General features: G+C 45.9%; 1 protein-coding gene across 1 annotated transcript; it reads left to right on the forward strand.

Moving 5' to 3' along the window:
- Nucleotides 1–1,748: 1,748 nt before the first annotated feature.
- On the forward strand, nt 1,749–21,930 carry LOC132779696 (zinc finger protein RFP). Its single transcript, XM_067465507.1, has 7 exons — nt 1,749–2,258; nt 3,847–3,942; nt 5,407–5,637; nt 6,379–6,401; nt 17,437–17,555; nt 20,178–20,210; nt 20,900–21,930. Exons 1-7 carry the CDS (start codon nt 1,866–1,868, stop codon nt 21,397–21,399), a joined length of 1,395 nt encoding a protein of 464 aa, XP_067321608.1. The 5' UTR covers nt 1,749–1,865; the 3' UTR covers nt 21,400–21,930.
- The last annotated feature ends 1,227 nt before the right edge of the window (nt 21,931–23,157 follow it).

The raw sequence follows: 23,157 nt of genomic DNA on the forward strand, positions 1-23,157 counted from the left end.
TTGACTCCTGTTTTAATGAAGAATCCACTCCGGGATGGAGAGCGATTACCAAAAATCATGGATAATTCAGGAAACCATTACAATAAACCATGTCCAGTCCCAGCACCCCAGAGATATCATTCCCGCAGTGAGGTGGGTTTGCCTGTCCTTGAAACTCTTTAAAAAATCTGCTTCAAACTGGCATGAAATAATTAAGGGAAAGGGAAAGGTTTCTCCTGACATTAAGTCCAGTCATGTTCGACTCGAGGGGTTGGTGCTCATCTCCATTTCTAAACTGAAGATCCAGCGTTGTCCATAGACACCTCTGAGGTCATATGGCCAGCATGACTGCATGGAGCGCCGTTACCTTCCCACAGAAGCGGCACCTATTGATCTACTCACATGTGCATGTTTTCACACTGCTAGATTGGCAGAAGCTGGACCTAACAGCGGGAGCTCACCCTGCTCCCTGGATTCGGATCGCTAACCTTTTGGTCAGCAAGCTATTTAACCCACTGCACCAGCGGGAAGTTGGCCGGGGGGGGGGGTATGAAATAGTTATTTATTTGTCGTGTCAGGGCAACCAGTCAATTATATTACATTTCTAACAGAACAAAGGAAATAAACAGACAAAATACATCATTTGTGAGTTTGGTAATTGATTAAATGTCCTTTGACCAGTATCTGGCCGCTTGGAGTGCCTCTGGTGTTGCCGCAAGAAGGTCCTCCATTGTGCATGTGGCAGGGCTCAGGTTGCATTGCAGCAGGTGGTCTGTGCTTTGCTCTTCTCCACATTTGCATATCCAGGATTCCACTTTGTGGCCCCATTTCTCGAGGTTGGCTCTGCATCTCGTGGTGCCAGAGCACAGTCTGTTCAGCGCCTTCCAAGTCGCCCAGTCCTCTGTGTGCCCAGGGGGGAGTCTCTCATCTGGTATCACCCATGGATTGAGGTGCTGGGTTTGAGCCTGCCACTTTTGGACTCTTGCTTGCTGAGGTGTTACAGCAAGTGTCTCTGTAGATCTTAGAAAACTATTTCTTGATTTAAGGTGTTGGCATGCTGGCTGATATCTGAACAGGGTGATGGGACTGGGCCAGTGGTGGGACAGTGATGGGACTGGACCAAACTTGGCACGAATACTCAATATTCCCAAATGTGAAAAGTGGTAGAGTTTGGGGAAAATAGACCTTGACATTTGGGGGTTACAGTTACTGGGATTTATAGTTCACCTACAACCAAAGAACATACTGAACCCCACCAACGATAGAATGGGGTCAGAACACCCATGACCAACAGAAAATACTGTATTTCTGATGGTCTTTGGCGACCCCACTGACATTTCTTGCATTCCCCCCCCCCCCCCAGGGGTCCTGACCCACAGGTTGAGAAATGTTGACTTAGAGTGATCATGCTCAGGTTGCATGCCCTTGGTTTTCAGCCCTCCCCCCCCCCCCCCACAAAAAAGAGACCTCCTGCTCAGTCTCTCTCTGAGCTTTTGAGTCAAGAGTTTGGATGCAGAATGTAGACTTTGAATCTTTTCCCTTTGCTTGACTTTAGAAGAAATGGAGATTTATACAATATCTCTATTTACTCTCCGTTACAGAGTCTCGGCCCCATCTTTTCTATCTAGAAATGGACTTCCTTGTGGTTTCATAACGTTTTTGAAAAATTTAAAGTAAACTCTGCACCTCATGAAATTCTGCTATGGGGAGATTTGCTCTTTCAGAGAAGTTGGACTGAAGCTGCAGGGGGACTTATAGGTTGCAGCCCCAGAGGTTGGGCAGAGGCGGAGTCATCAGCTGCTTTCCAGAAAGAGAAAGGCTGAGAAACGAAAATAAGAAGGCGATTAGCTTTGTCTGGTCTCTGCAGCAGAGGAGCATTGGTAGCCATGGCCTCTGGAGACCTTGTGAAGAAGCTTTGTGGGGAACTGGCCTGCTCCATCTGCCTGGAGTATTTCAAGGAGCCTGTGAGCCTCTCCTGCGGGCACAATTTCTGCCAAGCCTGCCTGGATCAAGGCCGGGAGGAGGAAGAGGTCCCCTGCCCACAATGCAGGGAGAAAGTGCCGAAAAGGGGCATCAAGCGGAATTGGAAGCTGGCAAACTTGGTGGAGATCGCCATGGAAATGGAGAAAGAAAAGGGGAGACTCTGCCAAAGGCACAATGAGCCCCTGAAGCTCTTCTGCAAGGACCATGACGCCCCCATCTGTGTGGTATGCGACAGGTCGAAGGAGCACGAAAACCACCAGGTGATCCCTCTGGATGAAGCATCAAAGGAGTACAAGGTAGGGCGGGTGGTTAAATAGGGACCCCTTACAATTATTATTATTATTTTATTAAACTTTATTTGTACCTCGCTAGCATCTCCCAAAGGACTCAATGTGGCTTACAAAGGCCAAGGCCTCAATACACAACATACAACACACTTAAAGCAAATTAAAAACAATTAAAGCAGTATTAAACAACAAGAACCACAAGCAATAAACAATACATCAAACAAGATAAAACTGGGCCGGCCAGAGTAAAGGGTACAGGATTAAAAGTGCGGATGTGACAGGTGATATGTAAGGATGATAGGCAAGTGCAATGTGCAGTGTGCGGCAGTCTTAATTCTAATAAAGTGCGTCTGGGACTTGGTATTGGAGATTTCCTAATCGGGGAAGGCACATCGGAACAGCCAGGTCTTCAAGTTCTTTCTGAAGACGGCCAATGTAGGGGCAAGGTGTTGTGGTACATCTCCACCCCATAATACAGGTCTGTGGCTGGAGTTCCATATTTCCCCAGGCTCGGATGTTTTCAGGGATCAAGGGTGCACCTTTTCATGAAAATGAACAAAATCTGGCTACCAGTATTAAAAAACTCTAAAATTACAACAGCAAAACAACAGAGAGGAAACAACCAGGCACAGATTAACACCTCCCAGCAAGAGATTTTCCCAGGCTCAGGCAGGCCTTCAAATGCTAATGAAGGTGATCAGCTGAAACATTCACACCTAACTGCAGCAGGGAAGAGCTCCTTGCCCCACCCCAGCCATTCCACAGATATATAAACCCATTGTCCTAATTCCAACAGACCTCACTACCTCTGAGGATGCTTGCCATAGATGCAGGCGAAACGTCAGGAGAAATGCGTCTAGAACATGGCTCTATAGCCCGAAAAAACCCACAAGAACCTAGAGTGATACCAAATTGAGGAGTTTTATATCACACTTCTCTTCATTGGCTCAGTTCTGCCAATTCAGCCATTCAGAGTCCCATGAGCAATTTGAGCAATTTGTGTGTGTGTGTGTGTGTGTGTGTGTGTGTCAGACAGTATTGGATTAGTGAGGAATAGTGGAAAGTGTGAAGAGGAAGAGAATCCCATCTTTTGATGTGATCTTGCTCCCATCATGCTGGCACAGAAGGGGATGGGACACATTGCCACAAAGTAAGAGACAGGACTGTTGCGGGATTGTGAGCTATAGGTGGATTTTCACGGACAATATCTAGGGATGGGACAATCACAGGGAGGGAGGGAGGGAAGGGGCAAACCGGCACCAGGATGAACCTGGCATCATACAATAAGGATGCAATGTCACTTTGCCTGCCTCCTGCGATAGCATCCATCAAGTGCATCTCCAAAATAACATTGATTAGTACAGGAATAAAACCTGGGATTTTCAGATACTTTTTTTTCATTTGGAGGGACTTTTTATGAGTAAAGAAAATTGTGGAAGCAGTAGTAACCAAAGAAGAGTGTGCTTCCAATAGAGGCCAACATTGTCCAAAGCACCCATAAAATTCAATACATGCTGTATGGTTGACGGTATGACCTTCGAAACCATTCTAAACCTTGAAGAAAAGCAGTGACCAAGAGCTTTCTTTTCCTCTTCAGGATCAGATTTGGAATTATCTGGAGACTCTGAAGAAGGAGAGAGAGAAAATTCTGGCCTACAAAGCAGACACAGCACGAGAAAGGCGAGATTTGCTCGTAAGTGGCATTGCTGCTTGGTGAATGACCTCCAAAGAGAGATAGGCGGGGGAGTGTGTCCTTGTTGGTTCTCTTGGGTATCTCAGTGGCTTTTAATCCCATCAACCAGGGTATCCTTCTGGATTGGCTCTCTGGAATGGGTCTTGGGGGCATTGCTTTGTGGTGGCTCCGCTCCTTGGAGAATCACACCCAGTTATTGAAGATGGGGGACCCCTGGCCTTTGACCTGTGGGGGCCCTGCAAGGTTCCATTCTATCCCCCATGTCTGGATCTGTAGCTTTCTGGTGAAAGAATTGCCTCACAAAGTTGGAAGGCTTTAATTCAAAAGCATGCAGTAGGGGATGCAACAAAATTCCAACTGCCAGTTTATTTCCCCCACGCCACCTATCCTTCATGCTGGCCCTTTCCCTTCATTGTCCCATTTCCATGGCAACCTTCTCCCTTGTTTCAAATATAGACAGGCCAGATGTAAGGCACGGCCTAATTTCCTGGCTTCACACGAAACCAGGAAATAAGGTCATGACACCCCATGCTTTTTAACATCGACATGAAACCACTGGGTGAAGTCATCCAGAGTTTTGGAGTTTTGTGCCATCTGGTCAGTCACGAGGCCAATCGGGGTATAGGGTGGCAACCTATGCTCAATGAGGTTACACTCCTCCCAAGGTCACAGGTCCACAGTCTGGTGGTCCTCCTGGATTCAGGGCTGCCACTTGATGCTATCAGCAGTGGCTGGGAGGGCCTTCGCACAATTAAAGCTCGTGTGCCAGCTGTGACCGTACCTCAACTTGGCCAAGGTGGTCCATGCCTTGGTTACATCTAGATTGGATTACTGCAATGCGCTCTACATGGAGCTGCCTTTGAAGATGGCCCGGGTGTTTCAGCCTGGGTGTTTCAGCTAGCATTTGAGAATGAGTAGTCCTTAGTGACATATGCCCAGTCCCTAGTTCGCCAGATAGTTCTCTGGTCTCTGCACTTCATCCAGCTTCCAGGCCCTGCGGTACGCCGCTTTGCACTATCCCATGTTCACACAGGCTAGAAAAAGTATTTTTGGTTTTTGTCGAGCATTGTTTTGATGATGCTGCTTTATATTCTTTTTTATACTCTATTTAACTTTGTTCTTATCTGGATTGTTAGGGAGATGGTGGCAGGGTATAAGAATACAGTTGCTATTGTTGTTGTTGATGATGATGATGTTGTTGACTTGAATGTGAGTCTGAATAAACTGAATTTCTTTTTTCAAAAATATCTCACATTGTAAGAGACATGGCAGCCTACAGAAAATACTGACCCAAACCCATTCCAGTGGCAGGCCCTTGCAGGCCTTCACAAACCACTTTCACCACTGGATATTGACTTTTTCTTTGTGAAGAGATGTAAGCTCCACTTCAAAGGAATGTGGAGAATTCACTCCAAAGACCCCCTTTCTGCCTCTCACAACTGTTTCTCCTTTCCTTTATACTAGAAGAAAACCCAAAGAGAGAAGGAGAAGACTGTGGCTGCATTCAGGCTCATGCACCAGATCCTTGAAGAAGAAGAGAGGAATCTGCTGGCAAAAATGGAAGAGGTGGAGAAGGAGATTTCAGCCAAAGAGGAGGAACATCTGGCCAGACTCCCCGAAGAACTCTCCTCTCTCTCGAAACTCATCCAAGAGATGGAGGAGAAGCATCAGCAGCCAGCAAGTCAACTCCTCCAGGTGAGGCCCATATTGTCCCCATGGGTGGCTGAGACAGTGACACTTCAGTTTTCTCATGGTTCTGTGTGCACAAACTATTGTGTGACATTACCTTTGTGCTGTGTTTACAAGGCAAAGAAGAAACATAAATGAATTTGACACAAGCCACAGCCGACAGGGAGCTCTAGCGTGGAGTGGTCCATGGGGTCACAAAGAGTCGGAAGCGACTGAATGAATAAACAACAACAACACTAGCTTGGGTTCCACCTCTAAGAGATAAGATCGGTCTGGTGTAAGTTTTTCAAGCTGTATGGCCATGTTCTCACAACCTCTGAGGATGCCTGCAATAGATGCAGGTGAAACATCAGGAGAGAATGCTTCTGGAACATGGCCATACAGCTCGAAAAACATACAGCAACCCAGTGATTCCAGCCACAAAAGCCGACAACACATCAGATCAATTGATCACACAAAACATCTCAAAAATTGTACAGTCTGGCTGCAGAATTTATTTTAATCAACTTTCAGAAAAGACGAATACATCATTTTTGACATAATCATCTATCAATAGGCTTTTGCATTCCCTTATTAAAAATGAACGAACCACGGTCTTCACCACTGTCTACACCTCTACATCAGACATGAAGGGCTTCTTTCAGGGGTCCAAATCGGTGATAGTCCAATGGGAAAGTTCAGAACTATAGGCAGGATGTTTAACTTTTCCAAATGCCTCAAAATGTTCTTTCTTCCCTTCATTTACAGGATATCAGAAGCACCTTAGAGGGGTAAGTTCGTTTCCTCTCCTCCTCTCACTAAAGCTCAGATTTCAACACGAAATACACAATTCTCAAAAGCAGCAGTGCATTGCAGGAGTCTGTGTTTCGCTGGTGGCCACAGACAGAATTGGACTGGATGGCCAACAAGATCCCTTCACTTCTGTAATTCTGTGCTGCATTAAAGCAATTTGACAACAACAACAGCAACAGCAACAACTTAAATTTGTTGTACACCTCCCCTCAGGACTTGAGGCAGGACACAATCCAGCCAAAGCACATCACTATGAATACATACCATAAAATGGGAACACCATCAGAAAACAACATATACTAAAATACATGACACAAGGATTCAAATGCTGTAACAACAGAATGTAAAGTTCACAGTTTAAAAAATTGTCTTGAACTGCCATGGCTCAGTGCTTGGAAACTAGGCACCAGCACACTTTGGCAAAGAAGGCCCCGTAAATGATTACATAGCACTGAGCCATTGTGGCAGCAGCTAAATTAGAACTTAATGAAATTAATGAAATCTTACCTTAAAAAGGGATTCTTAATAATGTGAAGAAGGAATTCTGGTGATGATTCTCTGGTGGAAGGGAAAACGACAGATGGCATAAAGGACAGGAGGCTGGAGGGACCTAATCTTATGTCAATATTTGAATAAGCCAAGGCTGGAGCTAAATGTGTTACAAGGGTTAGTGCCAAGTACAAAGTTAATAATTATTAATCCAGGAAAGAAGCAAACATCTGAAGATATGGTATAACAGCGCCACCTCCTGTCTGGTTGAAGTAAATAGCAGACAAAATGAAATATACCTTTTTAAATGGAACAAATGTATTGTCAAATGTATTGGGAATATAATTAAGGAGGATTAATAAGGGAAATGCTTGCTTTTAATGAGTTAAAGATACAGAGATGAAGATGTGTGGAATCATATAATTTGATGTGTGAAGAAATATGAAGTTATGATTCAGTTTAATGGTTCAATATAAGTCAATGTAATCGTCTGGGAGCGAGGTCAGATGATGTAAGGGGAAAAGTTGTGGAAAACATAATATTTTGCCAACAAATGTTCTTGGCCACGATTCGAGGACAAACTGATTAGATTGTGTAAATGTCAAATGCAAATACGCATGCGTGAACTGGATAATTTTGCCTATAAATGCAGGGTGTTTTGGAGTTAGGGCTTTGTACCTCACCAGCCAGATTGAAGCTGAGGTGCCCTTACCCGGGTAAGCATTAAAATTCTGTGAACTTGCAAAGCTGTCTCTGTCTCTTCCTTCTCCTCTTTCTCCTGGAATTTCTTGGGGACCCTCGCTCCCCGCTACAAAATGGCGCCCAACGTGGGGCTGGAGAAAAGGAAGAAGGAAAGGTAAGCTTTTGGAAGCTGGTGCTTCTCACTCGAGGGCTGGACAAGGCATGGATCAGGGGGGACGAAAAAGGGTACCCATAAGAAAAATCGCCTCCACTGGCCTGTTCCTTTGCTGGCTCCTTGACTGAGAGGGCATTGGGAATTAACAGCTGCAGTTCCAGAAAAAGGGAAAAGCTAGCTTTTTTTAAGGTATAGGCATTTGTGAATATGCCTGAGGAAACAGTTTTGGGGGAACATTTTTTCAAAGGAGGTACTGCAGACCTCAAGAAGGAAAACCCCCTGAGTGTTGCATTCGCCACAGAAGGCGCACTCTTAGGTTAAGAAAAAGTGCACTTTGTAAAGGGAAATTGTTATGTTGATCCTATGTGTTGTGTATTGTGGAATCTGGCTGTGTCTATATGCATTGTCCCTTCTAGCTGCTTTGCAACCGTATGTCTGTTTTTGTTTTTGCTTTGTCTCTTTGTTAAATGTCAGTATGTTCATAAAGAAAAGAAACAAATGGTTATAGGCTTCCGGGAAAAAGCCAAAAGAAAAGCCAAAAGAAAAGAAATGATGGAAAAAAAAAGGAAAAGAGAAAAAAGAAAAATATGTGAAATATGTGTTTGTCTTTTGGGAAAAAGGGAAAATGTCTGTATACATTCTCTGGAAAACTTGAATGTGTGTGTGGTTAGAAAAAGAACAAGGATAAAAAGAATGTGTGTAGCTGTTTGTGTTGTGAGAGAAATAATCTTCACAGGTTTCAAATAAAAGGAAAAAAGAGGATAATTCAGGAAAACCTGGAACATATGATGGGGAAAGACCAAGCATGTGGGTAAGAGAAAGTCATCCAAGAAGAAAGTTAAGGTATGTTGAGAGAATGTTGAGAAAGCAAGGAAAAAGTAAGTCAGAAGAGCGAAATGGTTAATCACAGGAGAAGAACCAGAGTGTGTGATTACCATGTGGGAAAAGAGAGAATGAGAATGTAAAAGAAAGTCATACAGTAGTGATGAAATGTTAGTACAGAAGTAAAGAGGGATTAAAGATAATGAAAGAAAATTGCAGTAAAGAGTAAATGAGTGTATGTATGGAATCAGTTTTGGGATGAATAAGATTGGTGTGTGAGGTTGTGTGAGGTTGATTGTTTGCAAATGCCGGGTGAGATTGAAAAGGGAAAAATCATGTGTTGAGAGTATTTAAGATGGCCACTTAAATGCCCTCACGGGGAGAGAAGAAATTGGGAAAATCTTTTGGGGAAAAAAATTGATATTAGTTGTGAAACTGTCTGAGAGAGAAAGTAGTGACAATTTGAGATGCATTTAAATTTAGAAGATTTTGTGGGGAGAGCTGTGATAAAGTGAATGTTGTGGGGTTGCTTTGCTAAAATACTGAGATGCTTTTTAAGGTTCAAAAATGTTAAGAAATTGAATTGGCAAAGGAAGATAAACTGTTGCAATTTGAGGTGGAAGTGAGGAGGATTAAGCATCAAGGAAAGAAGTACAGATTTTAAAAATGTTAATTAATTACCTGTTACAGTATCCCCCTGTTTTACCAGAAGATTTAAAGTGGATGAAAGATCCTGGGGAGTGTGACATCTGAGACAGGAGTGAAAGGGGTCTGCTACTTGATGAATCCCCACGGGTACGAGGAAGTAAAATTGTGGATGAGCTAAGCCTGCTTGAGAGAAGACTACACAGCAGAGGACCCTGACTTACAGCAAATAAATTTAAGAGTTGGATGATTGAATAAAGAACTAATTAAACCATACATAAATAAAATAAAAAGACATACACTTCAAAGACTTAAAACATAAGAATAAAGTTGCCCTGAATAGGAGAGAGACTTAGTTTTTGAAACTACAATCAAGCAAGAAGAAAGAAGAAAGAAGAAAGAAGAGTAAATGGACTTTTTTGGTGACGGGGGTGTATTTGTGGGATTCCTGATTATTGTGGGGTTGATCTGGTTGGCTTACCGTTATAAGCATGTTTTATGGGGGAAAGCTTATTCGTTTTGGAATGTGGAATACTTATTACCTGATGGTGTTGAGTGTAATTGTCACCAAGCTAGTGCAGGGAGGATGGGAGCAGAACATATTCCACCAGATGATTCAGAACATAGCGAATGAGACAGAAGCTACTGACTGTTGGATTTGTAGTCATGGGCCTACTTCCCAGCGTGAGGGATGGCCACTTATGGTAGGAACATTATTAAGTCAAAAGGGATGGAGCGCTTTAAGGCCTCAAAATTATGAGATGACTGAAACTTTACTTGATCCAGGACAAGCTATAATAACACATGCAGGGACTTCGCCAGAGGCCCCAGCTTGCATTATTTGGGAGAAAGATGAGAGATGGACCCAAGATAGAGACAACCCTCTCCACACACACCAAATAGAACTTGGTCATTATCCCAATTGTAATCTCCTTCTCCATGTATTCAAAACAGAGGCGTCTGAAGATATTAGCCTCTTAGCCCGTTTGGAACATTCAAGAAGGGTAAAAAGATCTGATGGAGTTGTTTCACCAGAATTGGGCACGCACATTAAACAGGCCCAGGCAAAAGTAGCCAGCAGGGGTCGTGATCCACCAAAGGCTCCTAGCAAAGGGCTGCCTCAGGGCCAGGGAGAACCACCTGTTGAAGGGCCACAGCAGAGTAGAGGAGAATCAAATCCTGCAAAAGTGGTAAAAGGGGTGGAAGCCCACCAGGAAGTGCCTAAATCGTTGGTAGCCAAGGGTGGCTTGTCTCAAGGATTGTATTGGATCTGTGGTCAATGGGCAGGAAAGATTTTGCCGCCATTTTGGGAAGGAACGTGCACGATTTATTTATTTGCTTTATTTCTATACCGCGTTTCTCAACCTATAATAGGTGACTCAATGCGGTTTACACAATATTAATTACCACAACAATAACAATTAAAACACAGCATACCCAATAACAAACACACAACCATTCATACAATGCCTCGATCGCAACCAAGATCCAGTCTCATATCCTTATACCGTTCCTATGTTCAGTTTACCGTCATTCTGTGTACAATTGCGCTGATTAGCCAAACGCTTGCTCAAAAAGCCAGGTTTTGAGCTTCTTCCTAAATGCCAGCAACGAAGGGGCCTGTCTGATGTCGCTTGGTAGGGCATTCCATAACCGAGGGGCCACCACCGAGAAGGCCCTGTCTCTCGTTCCCGCCAACCGTGCCTGTGACGCAGGCGGAACCGAGAGCAGGGCCTCCCCGGACGATCTTAATGTCCGTGTCGGTTCATAGGAGGAGATGCGTTCGGAGAGGTAGGTGGGGCCGGAACCGTTTAGGGCTTTGTAGGCTAATGCCAGCACCTTGAATTGTGCCCGGTAGGGAATTGGCAGCCAGTGGAGCTGGCTCAACAGAGGAGTGGTATGCTCCCTGAGAGCTGCTCCTGTTAGCAACCTGGCTGCCAAGCGCTGGACCATCTGGAGCTTCCGGGCAGTCTTCAAGGGCAGCCCCACGTAGAGCGCGTTGCAGTAATCTATGCGGGATGTGACCAGAGCGTGGACTACCGTGGCCAAGTCCGACTTCCCGAGGTACGGGCGCAGCTGGCGCACGAGCCGAAGCTGTGCAAATGCTCCCCTGGCCACCGCTGAGACCTGAGGCTCCAGGCTCAGCGATGAATCCAGGGTCACACCCAAGCTGCGAACCTGCGTCTTCAGGGGGAGTGTAACCCCGTCCAACACAGGCTGTAACCCTATGCCCCGTTCGGCCTTTCGACTGACCAGGAGTGCCTCTGTCTTGTCTGGATTCAACTTCAATTTGTTCACCCTCATCCAGTCCGACACAGCGGCCAAGCACCGGTTCAGGACCTGAACAGCCTCCTTAGAAGTAGGTGGAAAGGAGTGACAGAGTTGGACATCATCTGCGTACAGATAACACCGCACCCCGAAACTCCGGATGATCTCTCCCAACGGCTTCATGTAGATGTTAAACAACATGGGGGACAGTATTGAACCCTGCGGGACCCCACAAGACAAAGGTTGTGAGGACGAGCAGCTGTCCCCCATCAACACCTTCTGGGTACGACCCTCTAGGAAGGACCCGAGCCACTGTAAAACAGTGCCACCAAGGCCCATTCCCGCGAGGCGTCCCAGAAGGATACCGTGGTCGACGGTATCGAAGGCCGCTGAGAGATCCAGCAGGACCAACAGGGACACACTCCCCCTGTCGAGCTCTCTGCGGAGATCATCCACTAAGGCGACCAGGGCTGTCTCGGTACCATGTCCCGGCCTAAAGCCAGACTGTGCCGGATCCAGATAATCAGTGTCTACCAAGAATACCTGGAGTTGTGAGGCCACCACACGTTCCAGGACTTTGCTCAAAAAGGGAAGATTGGAAACAGGCCGATAGTTGACGAATTGAGTGGGGTCTAGTGATGGTTTTTTCAACAGCGGTTTTATTACAGCTTGTTTTAAGCTGGCTGGAATATTGCCTTCCCGAAGGGAGGCATTAACCACCACCTCCACCCACTCGGCCAATCCCCCTCTGGCCTCCTTTAGAAGCCAGGATGGGCAGGGGTCTAGGATGCATGTGGTAGCTCTCATTCCTCCAAGTATCTTGTCCACATCCTCGGGTTTCACCAATTGAAATGAATCCATCAAAATCGGACAAGCAGATGCTCGTGTTACATCCTCAGAGACTGCCGTTAACGTGGTATCCAGGCCAGAGCGGATCAAAGCGACTTTGTCCGCAAAGAACCGAGCAAATGCTTCACAGCGGGCCGTCGAGTTGTCAGGGTTCCCATCCGGAGTGGTGGGGTTCAATAGCCCTCTGACAACTCGAAACAACTCCGCCGGACGGTTCTTTGCGGACGCAATATTGGCCGCAAAGAAAGCTTTCTTTGCCGCCTTTATTGCCACGGCATATGCCCTTAATAGGGCAACAAACCGTGTTCGATTTAACTCGCTCGGGTCCGAATGCCACACGCGCTCTAGTCTCCTCTTCCTTCGCTTCATCGCTGCCAGCTCCTCGTTGAACCAAGGTGCTGGTTTAGCTCGGCTACTTGAGAGGGGACGTTCCGGAGCAATCGTGTTTATGGCCCTAGTCATCTCCCCATTCCAGAGAGACACCAGGGCTTCAACAGAATCACCAACCGAGGTGGCAGGAAAATCCCCAAGAGCCGTCAGGAATCCGTTTGGATCCATAAGCCTCCTGGGGCGGACCATCTTAATGGGTCCCCCACCTCTGCAGAGGTTGGAAGGTGTGGTGAGTCTAAATCTGACCAGATAGTGGTCGGTCCATGGCAACGGAGAGGTGGATAACTCCTCAACACCGCCACCTTGCTCCCATCCCTGACAGAAAACCAAATCTAATGTGTGTCCCGCACAGTGGGTGGGGCCAGATACTTGTTGGGACAGCCCCATGGTTGCCATGGATGACATGAAGTCCTGAGCCGCTCCTCCTAGGGCAGTCTCGGCATGTACATTGAAGTCCCCCAGCACAAGAAGCCGTTGAGACTCCAATGCCAGGCTCGAGACCACCCCCGCTAGCTCAGGTAGGGAGACCGTAGTGCAGCGAGGTGGGCGGTACACTAACAGAATCCCTATTCTGTCCCGGTCGCCCACCCTCAGGTGGACACACTCGAAATTGGTTGACTGTGGAATGGGGCCTCTGGTCAGAGGGATAGAATTTTTATAGACCACCGCAACTCCGCCTCCCCGCCCTCCAGGTCTCGACTGGTGCTGTACAGAGAATCCTGGCGGACAAAGCTGGGTCAAATTAACTCCTCCAGCTTCATCCAGCCAGGTCTCTGTAATGCACGCCAGATCTGCCCGTTCCTCCAAGATTAGATCTTGGATGAAAGATGTTTTGCCATTGACAGATCTGGCGTTCAGCAGCACCATCTTCAACCCAGAGGGACTGCCAACCTGGGTACACCCACTTACCAAGTCAGGAGACCGATTACAAGTAATTAAGTTTTTTTTCCTTCTTTCCCTAGGCCGAATTTGGGCTGTAAAATTTTTAGTATTTCTAGGCCGAATTAGCCGAATTGGTGGTCTCCCTTTCCCGTATCTCCCCCTCCCCGTCACGGGCTCTATGGGGGCCCCCCGGCCAGTGGAATACCCTTCTTCTACCATATTGCACTTAGAATTCGTAGTTTCAACCCATGACTTGTACCAGATTATATACTTTTGCCACTCAGTCTCAGTCCAATTCTTTCCTATTCCTGGTGTGTTAATTCCAGGATCCCCCCACCCGTTCCACCCTCTATTGTCCTCCCAGTCCACCAGTAACACAATAAGCAGACCCCAAGGGAGGAATGCTGACATTGGGGAACAGAGTTGATACAGGGTTGAGGTAGAATATTAGGTTCAAGTAGTAGTAGATTTTAAATTGCTAGGTCTTAAAGTGCTAAAGATTTAGTCTAAGCTGTTAAAGTGCATAGAAAGCTGTTAAGTGCATACAATAACGCGTTTTCAGAGACTGACTGCTATGGTGGTCACTTAATAACCTTACTTATACAGGGTTAAAGTGCAAGTTGTTGGATGAAGTGCTGACCGTTGTATACCTTAGCAGCAATTGGCCCCTCTAAGTGCTAACAGTTGTAAAATTTGGCAGCAATAGATCAAATAAAGTGCTGGTAATTGGAAGACTTAATAGCGTTGGCTCATATAAAGTGCTGGCAGTTGGCAGGTATCAGCGTTGGCTCAGACAACAATTTACTAGCGCAATGAATGTGCAAATTGGTCGAATAGTCCTCAGTCCTATTGGTAGATGTAAAGTCCAGTTGGTCTCCCTCCTCCCCCTCCCACCATCAGTGTCAGGGTCGGGTGACTGGGGCCTTGCAGCAGAGTGACGGATCGCTAAGATGGCCACCGGAACTGCTGATGAGCTGGATAATTCCGGAAATGGAGGCAGTAACGCGGTAGGTGGCGTTACAGTAATGGCGGTTGATCACAAAGCATGTAACAGCAGCTATGTAGCAATATATATAGTTCCAACCACCCAGGAGACAGCCTAGCAGTCGTGAGGTTAGTGTTGCTGGTTAAGAGCGTTGCAGGCTAGAGATCACGATCGCCGCAAGAGAGCTTAAAAACGCTGAGTCACCGCGCGGCGTTGGTCAGGCTCTCCCAGGAAGGTGCCGAGTCACCGCCGGCTCACCCTATCGAGCTTGCCCCAGCGGTATCGGGGCATGGGAGAAGCAGCCGGGACGCCTCCAGGCCTCGGAGAAAGTTGGAGTACGAGGCCTGTCTCAGTTGGAGTCGCGGAGGAATCACACCTCCGAGTGCAGAGGAGTTCAAGCTTGGCGCGGAAGGATCGGCACAGAATCCGGGGAGCGGGGAGCGGAGCCACGCTGGGGACACAGGCCGAGGGCTCAGATGAAAGTCAGGGCCAGATCGAGCCGTGGGTGGAGATGGACAATGCAGAACGGCAATTCGCTGGCACCGCAGCGCTCGGAGCGACAGCCAGCTGCCCCAGCAACTCTCTCCGGCTCGGCAGTCCCTCGGCAGCCCCACAATCCACTCCAACCAGCCCAGGCCTCCGCTCCGGTCCGCAGTTTAATCCAAGCCGCGGATGAGTCCGAGCACAGCAACACAGGCAACACGGCGCACACTGCCGAGCTCCAAGGGCGGCCGCTCCGACCTCCCTCCGGTAGTCAACACAGCGGGTGGTAATTGGCAGCTGGCGGGTTAGATGTTCCAGGCCAGGTTAGACCGAGCAGACGGGCTGGGAGGGAGCGTGCTAGGCCGTATCGATAGTAGCGGCCTTCGCTCTACCTCCTTCCTCTCCCTTCTTCTTCCCTCCTTGGTTTTTCCTCCTCTGCTCCCCTCAAGCCCCCCTCCGGGGTCCTGAGGAGATGCCGGTTCAGGAGCCGATGACAGGAGTTCAGAATAGGGGCGGATGGATCAGATTAAGCTCGGATTAAGAGCAATCGCCTTACCCGGACGGGAGGTTAGCTGTTAGCAAGTCGCCATCTTAACCGGAAGTTCTCTGATGTTAAGTTCATCTTAACCGATTGGCACTCTGATGTTAGCGGATGTGACAATATACCCAGAACAACAATCCCAGGTGACTTGGAGAAGGGAGCGTGAAGAACAGCGTTTGAAAAGAGCTTATGATGAAACACTTGGATATGATCCAGACCAAACTTATTTAAATGAGGGAGAAAGGCTGGGAGCCATCTTGTTCCCTGCTGCGGGCGTAGCTCTAAATATAAAACAGATTCGGAGACTCTCAGCTCAAGTGGAGAGGCTGGCGAACAAAACTGTGGCTGGAATAAGAGCTCTGCAGACGGAAGTTGATTCCTTGGCAGGGGTCCTGATGCAACACAAACTTGCTTTGGACTACCTATTGTCTGTAGAAGGAGGACTATGTTCTTTTCTAAATACCACGTGCTGCCACTATATAAACAAATCAGGAGAGATTGAATCTGATATAAATAAGATACAGAAAGTAGTATCTACCATCAGAATTGGATACGCCCCAAAGGGAGAGAGTGTTTTTGGCTGGTTAACTGATTGGTTGCCGAACTTCCAATGGTTAAAAGACCTCATCGTCGTAGGATTTGTTATCTTGATAATTGGTATTCTAATCATAATCCTACTGCCTTGTGTGATTGCTTGCTTAAGAAATATGATTGAAAGAATTGTTACTGCGGCAAATGCCCGACATGGAAGTCAATTGAAACAACTTATGACTCTGGAGATAGAAGAGATGCAACAGTTATCCAGGGAAAATAAGGTGGTATAATCACTCTAAGGGTGTGACTCCGAAAAAATGGTTTTCTTCGTCACAAGATTTTGTGGGGTATGTGGCAGCAGCTAAATTAGAACTTAATGAAATTAATGAAATCTTACCTTAAAAAGGGATTCTTAATAATGTGAAGAAGGAATTCTGGTGATGATTCTCTGGTGGAAGGGAAAACGACAGATGGCATAAAGGACAGGAGGCTGGAGGGACCTAATCTTATGTCAATATTTGAATAAGCCAAGGCTGGAGCTAAATGTGTTACAAGGGTTAGTGCCAAGTACAAAGTTAATAATTATTAATCCAGGAAAGAAGCAAACATCTGAAGATATGGTATAACAGCGCCACCTCCTGTCTGGTTGAAGTAAATAGCAGACAAAATGAAATATACCTTTTTAAATGGAACAAATGTATTGTCAAATGTATTGGGAATATAATTAAGGAGGATTAATAAGGGAAATGCTTGCTTTTAATGAGTTAAAGATACAGAGATGAAGATGTGTGGAATCATATAATTTGATGTGTGAAGAAATATGAAGTTATGATTCAGTTTAATGGTTCAATATAAGTCAATGTAATCGTCTGGGAGCGAGGTCAGATGATGTAAGGGGAAAAGTTGTGGAAAACATAATATTTTGCCAACAAATGTTCTTGGCCACGATTCGAGGACAAACTGATTAGATTGTGTAAATGTCAAATGCAAATACGCATGCGTGAACTGGATAATTTTGCCTATAAATGCAGGGTGTTTTGGAGTTAGGGCTTTGTACCTCACCAGCCAGATTGAAGCTGAGGTGCCCTTACCCGGGTAAGCATTAAAATTCTGTGAACTTGCAAAGCTGTCTCTGTCTCTTCCTTCTCCTCTTTCTCCTGGAATTTCTTGGGGACCCTCGCTCCCCGCTACACCATGGGAGAGTTAAAGTGGTGTCAACCTGCATTCGTTCTCTTTGTGCATCCTCGGATAGTGTTCTTTCTCCTCCAGGTATAAGAACAAGGAGGAATTTGAGACTTCTGCAGCCTTTCCTCCTGCCCTGAAGTGGAAGATCTGGGACTTCCGTGATTTCACTCCCTTTCTGCAGGGTGTCATGAAACAATTCAGAGGTAAGGGAGAATGTCTGCAAGGATCTTCATGAGATGTAACATTGGTCTGAAAGGGGGAAAAAGTTCCAAAGCATTCGGAAACTTAGAGCCACTATTAGAATGCCAAGCGAAACAATTTCAAATGTGAAACAAAATTGTATTATTTTCTGTATTGATTTATTCGGTACTGTTTCATTATCCAGGCGAGGGAAGATTATTATTGTTGCCGTTGTTGTTGTTGTTGTTGTTGTTATAATTATTATAATTATAAATATTATTATTATTTTACTGGCACAAAAAGACAGTATGTCACAGCAAACGAGATCTATATGCTGGATTTCGTATCACAAAATCACAAGTTGAACACTTCCCAAGCGTCTAGGACTGTGTGATGTATTTTTGAATGATGTGCACAGATCCAAGTAAGGTGGCTTTTTGCAGTTGACAGGTTATGATTTTGTCAATGTTTATTGTTTCCAAATGCCGGCTGAGATCTTTTGGCATGACACCCATTATTATTATTATTATTATTATTATTATTATTATTATTATTATCCTTCTTTATCTCCCCGAAGAGGACTCATTGCAGCTTGAGGGTTGAAGGAGTTAAACCATTTCCCCCCACCCATGTCGCCATCGCCAAAACAACCATTGCTTATGATATGGTGAAGGGGGAGGGGGGAAATAACGGGGGAAACGGTTTTCCTCCTTCAACTTCCCCAACCTCCCCCTGCCCATAAAATGGACTATCCTTCTCTGTCTAGGCCCATTTTGGAGTCCGCCTGGATCATGGAACAGTGCCATTTCTTTTCTTTTCCATTTTATTTCAAGTGTGGAATCACATTTCAGTTGTGAAGCAAAACTAAATGAAAATGGAGAGGACCCCGATCAGCCTTACTCTGGTTCATGCAACCTGCAATTGTGAGAACTGGTTGAGTACAAGTTGCACATTAGGAAAACCGTATGTTGTGGGGCACCCATTACTTTATCAGCAAGCTGTAGTATTACGTGGTCTTGATTCAAAGGGGAATATGAACATTGGACAGGCAGCCCTCCACATTCGCAGGAGTGAAGGATGTGGCATCTCCAGGCAAAGGGGGAACTGTGGTTTAAAAAAACTGAGAGAATACCAAGAAATGTCTAGGGCCCCTTCTACACTACCATGTAAAAGCCATATTATCAAAAGAGATAATAATAATAATAATAATAATAATAATAATAATGAGGTTAGTTTGTATCCCACACCTCTTCCCAGAGGGACACAGTGCTTTCAACAATAAACAAATACCATAAATAATATAGCACTGACACTCATCACATATAACTTAATGCAACAAAAAACAATAGTATAAATATTAGTAAAACAAATTTAAAAACTTATTTGCCCTCTAAATACAGTAGAAATATATGCGCCGTTGAAAACAAGCCAATTCCTATGATCAGGATATCCAGCATTACGGGTTATAGTTGAGCCATTCAAGTCCTGTCCGCTAAGGTGGTTAATGCTCTTCAGCATTATCAAAAGCCTGCTGGAATAGCCAGGTTTTTAACTCCTTCCTGAAAATTAAAAGACTGGGTGTTTGCCTATTTCCTTGAAGAGGACCAAGGAAATAGGCAAGAGTTGGGGGCCACTAACGAGAAGGCCTCTCCCTTGTCCCCACCAACCTCACTTGTGAGGGAAGTGGGATCGATAGGAGGGCCTCCCTGACTGATCTTAAGGCCCAAAATAATTATCTGCTTTATTTATTTATTTCTGTTGCTTATACCCCGCCCTTCTCACCCCCAAGGGGGGACTCAGGGCGGCTTACAAAAAGAAGGCACAATTCGATGCCCTTATCCAAATACATACAATTATAAAAACAATTACAATAGTTAAACAATTAACAAATTAAAAACATCAATATATAACACAATAGCACAACAATAAACAGTCTCATGGTCAGTGTCTCGAGTTCCATAGGTCCAATAGGTTTCGTCATTATTTGCCCATCATTATGGTCTTTCTTTTTAGCTGCCAGAATTTCCAAAAGCCTGGTCCCACATCCAAGTTTTCAGCTTTTTCCTATATGAGAGAAGGGAAGTTGCTGATCTAATCTCCCCGGGGAGTGAGTTCCACAGGTGGGGGGCCACTACTGAGAAAGCCCTGCTCCTCGTCCCCGCCAGTCTCACTTGTGATAAAGGCGGGGTCGAGAGCAGGGCCTCCCCAGAAGATCTTAAACTCCGAGGTGGGATGTAGAGGGAGATCCGTTCGGACAGATACACTGGGCCGGAACCGTATAGGGTTTTATAGGCCCTATAATCCAATTCAAAGCAGATAATCGGGATATTATATGGCAGTGTAGAAGCGACCTAGGTTGCCCAGTGAGAAGTTGACCATCTGAAAGAAGTTGCACTTGGAGATTCTTTGAGAGGTGTTCTCTGTAGGGATCTCTATTCCCCCAGCATGACATTACAATTGAGTCACTCTGGAGGACTTGGAGACTCCCAGAGAGAACATTTTGATCAATGAGATGTAACTCTCTATGGGTAAAGTCACACTACATCTCTTGGGTGCAGGATCTCAGCCTTCCTGTGTTGGTTATTCCTGGGTTTCTGAGAGTCACCATGTTGTGTGAAGCCTCACTCTCTTTTTTCTCTCTCCAGTCTCTCTGGAATCTGGGCTTCAGCAGGAAAAAGGTAAACAAACAAATAAACAGATTTTTTCACAGAGGGTTGCATTGAGGCCGAGAGAGTGGAGTGCGGTTTGCCTGTCTGAGTAGATTTTTAAAGCTCTGAACAAATGGCATGTGTCTGGATTCTGTATAGAACTCCCAAAAGGGTGTCAAAATAACCCAAACACTGACTTTTTATGGCTCTTTGCTTCAAGCTTATTTTAGTGGCGCACATTATGCACCCCTAGATAAAGAATGAGTCTCCTTCCCCAATGTGAGATATGTGGGAATTTAATATTGGCATAAAGCCAGGTGAATAGTCTGCCCTTAAATTCTTTCCGACTTCCGGTAAACCGAGACGATCCTGTCATAGGGTTTCCTGGGGTGGAGAGTGTGGGATTGGCACAAGGTTACCCAGTGGGTTTCCATGACGGAGGGGGATTTGAACCCGGGTCCCTAGAGTCACAGTCCCATCACTCCATGCTCAAAGGTTGGCCGTAGGAAGAAGAGTAACATAATGTAGAACCAATCTAGATTTGAGAGGGCAAGAGAATATTCCCCTGTCATTTTTAAAGAATCAGAGATGGAAGCTGATCTTCCATCAGTTTATCCATCCTTCCTTCCTTCCTTCCTTCCTTCCTCCCTCCCTCCCTCCCTCCCTCTCTTTCTTTCTTTCTTTCTCACTTCACCCTGATCTGCTTCTACCACCAACAGCATACGTGACTCTGGATCCAGACACAGCCCATCCTTGGCTCACCCTCTCTGAAGATCGCAGGCATGTGACACGTGGAGAGAAACGGCAAGATCTTCCTCACAATCCTGAGAGATTCAATCATTATCCTTTTGTGCTGGGCCAGGAGGGATTTACTGGGGGCAGGCATTTTTGGGAAGCGCTTGTGAAGAATGAGGAAGAATGGTTCGTGGGAGTTGCCAGAAAGTCTGTGCAGAGAAAGGGCGCAATTCCCTGTTCCCCTGGCACTGGGATCTGGACAGTGGGAAAGGCAGGAGGTAGAGATGTGCCCCCATCTCTGACTCGGAGCGAGGAGCCCAAGACGGTCCGAGTGACTCTGAACTATGAAGGAGGTCGGGTGGCCTTTTACGATGCAGACTCAGCAGCCCCAATCTTGGAATACCCTCCAGCCTCTTTCTCAGGAGAGACCCTCCTTCCCTTCTTTTATGTGAATAAAAAAACCCAACTGGAGCTCTCTCCCTAAGGATGGAGCACAACGTCCAAAGATTCCCACCAGCCAAGCTTTATCTCCAGAGATGTGGGGCTGTGGGTTGTTTTTGCTCTCTTTCTGAAGCCTCTCTGCTCTCTCTTTACATCTGTGTCAAAACCTGACTGGGAGGCTGGAGTGTGAATGATGAAGCCACTCCACATGGCAGTGCTCCGCTCATGGATCAGCCGGGGACGTCTTCCTCCCATTTGGAAAGCCCAGGTACAACAACAACAACAGAGAGGGAAGAAAAGATCCAAATCTGTTTGGTTTTTTTTTGTCAAGAATCCCATTTATTGAAATTCAGTTGTAAGTCTATTTGCTCTTGCAGGCATGTAGCCTGCAATTCTCATGGTGGTTCGCGAAAAGGCCTTACCGGTGGATTACTTAAACTGTTATGTTTATTCATATCATGATCTGATCACCATACTCAATATATCCCATATGGATGGGGGTATTGGGGTAATGATACAAAAGGTTTGCTAGGGTAGACCCTCTTTCACTCAGACTCAGCCCCCCCCCCCAAACTCAGCCCCGAAACCCCCCTGAAAAAAATTCAGCCCCCCCCCCCCCGAAACAAAATCCTGGCTACGGGGCTGTGCTCTTGCGTTTCCTGGCGTTTCCCAGGGATATCGGGAGGATTTGGCTGTGGATAAGCCTTGTCTCATCCCCTTGCCAACTTGGAGCCATGTATTTCCTTCTTCTGTCCTCTTAGTGGCCCTTGTCCTGAGTAAAAGTTACGCATTTGGAAAATCCAGTGTTGTGGTGCTCCGACTTCTTTATGAACAATCCATAGTTTTTCATGATCTGTACAATCAAAGGCTTTGCTATAAATGATAAAGCACAGATTGATTTTCCTCTGAAATACTTTTCTGCACTCCATTATGTTACGTATGTTCCAATACGATCCTCTTCATTTTCTGAACGCAGTTGGAACATCTGGCATTTTTACTCTGTATATAGTAAAATACTTTTTTTGGTAACATTTGAGTGTTTTATTTATTTGTATTTATTTACTATATTTATACCCCCCCCCCCCCCTTTCTCTACCCCAGAGGAGACACCTTTTCGCTCTTTTTCCGAAGGTCAGGAGTATCACTTGTTTCATCTGTGGAAGATCAATGCAATGGTCCTTCTTGTCCGAAATCTCGGATCTCCCACCGTGCCTGAGCTCTAATTAATCCACTAAAAACATGCATGGATGAAGGCAGGATCAGAAATGGTTTTATTAAGATTTTTTTTGTCGTGTCAGGAGTGACTTGAGAAACTGCTTCTGGTGTGAGTCGCTTCTGGTGTGAGAGAATTGGCCGTCTCCAAGGACGTTGCCCAGGGGACACCTGGATTATTTTGATGTTTTTATCATCTTTGTGGGAGACTTCTCTCATGTCCCCGCATGAGGAGCTGGAGTTGATAGAGGGAGCTCATCCACCTCTCCCCGGATTCGAACCTGCGACCTGTCGGTCTTCAGTCCTGCCGGCACAGGGGTTTAACCCACTGTGCCACCAGGGGCTCCTGTTTTATTCAGATGCCCAGGTTATATGAAAATGGCATTGTTTGTTTTGGGGTGTTAGGTAATATCTGGAAAAGCCAGAATGTGGTTTCGTTTTTTATGATGTGGGTGAACTGCAATTCCCTGAATCGTGGGTCAATCCTCCCTAAACCAGTCGGACATGTTGGGTGTGTGTGCCAAGTTTAGTCCAACTCTGTCATCGGCTGACTTCAGAGCTCTCTGGATACAGGTGAACTACAACTCCC

The sequence above is a fragment of the Anolis sagrei genome, chromosome 2 (assembly GCF_037176765.1).
Source record: "Anolis sagrei isolate rAnoSag1 chromosome 2, rAnoSag1.mat, whole genome shotgun sequence".
Classification (NCBI taxonomy): Eukaryota; Metazoa; Chordata; class Lepidosauria; order Squamata; family Dactyloidae; genus Anolis; species Anolis sagrei.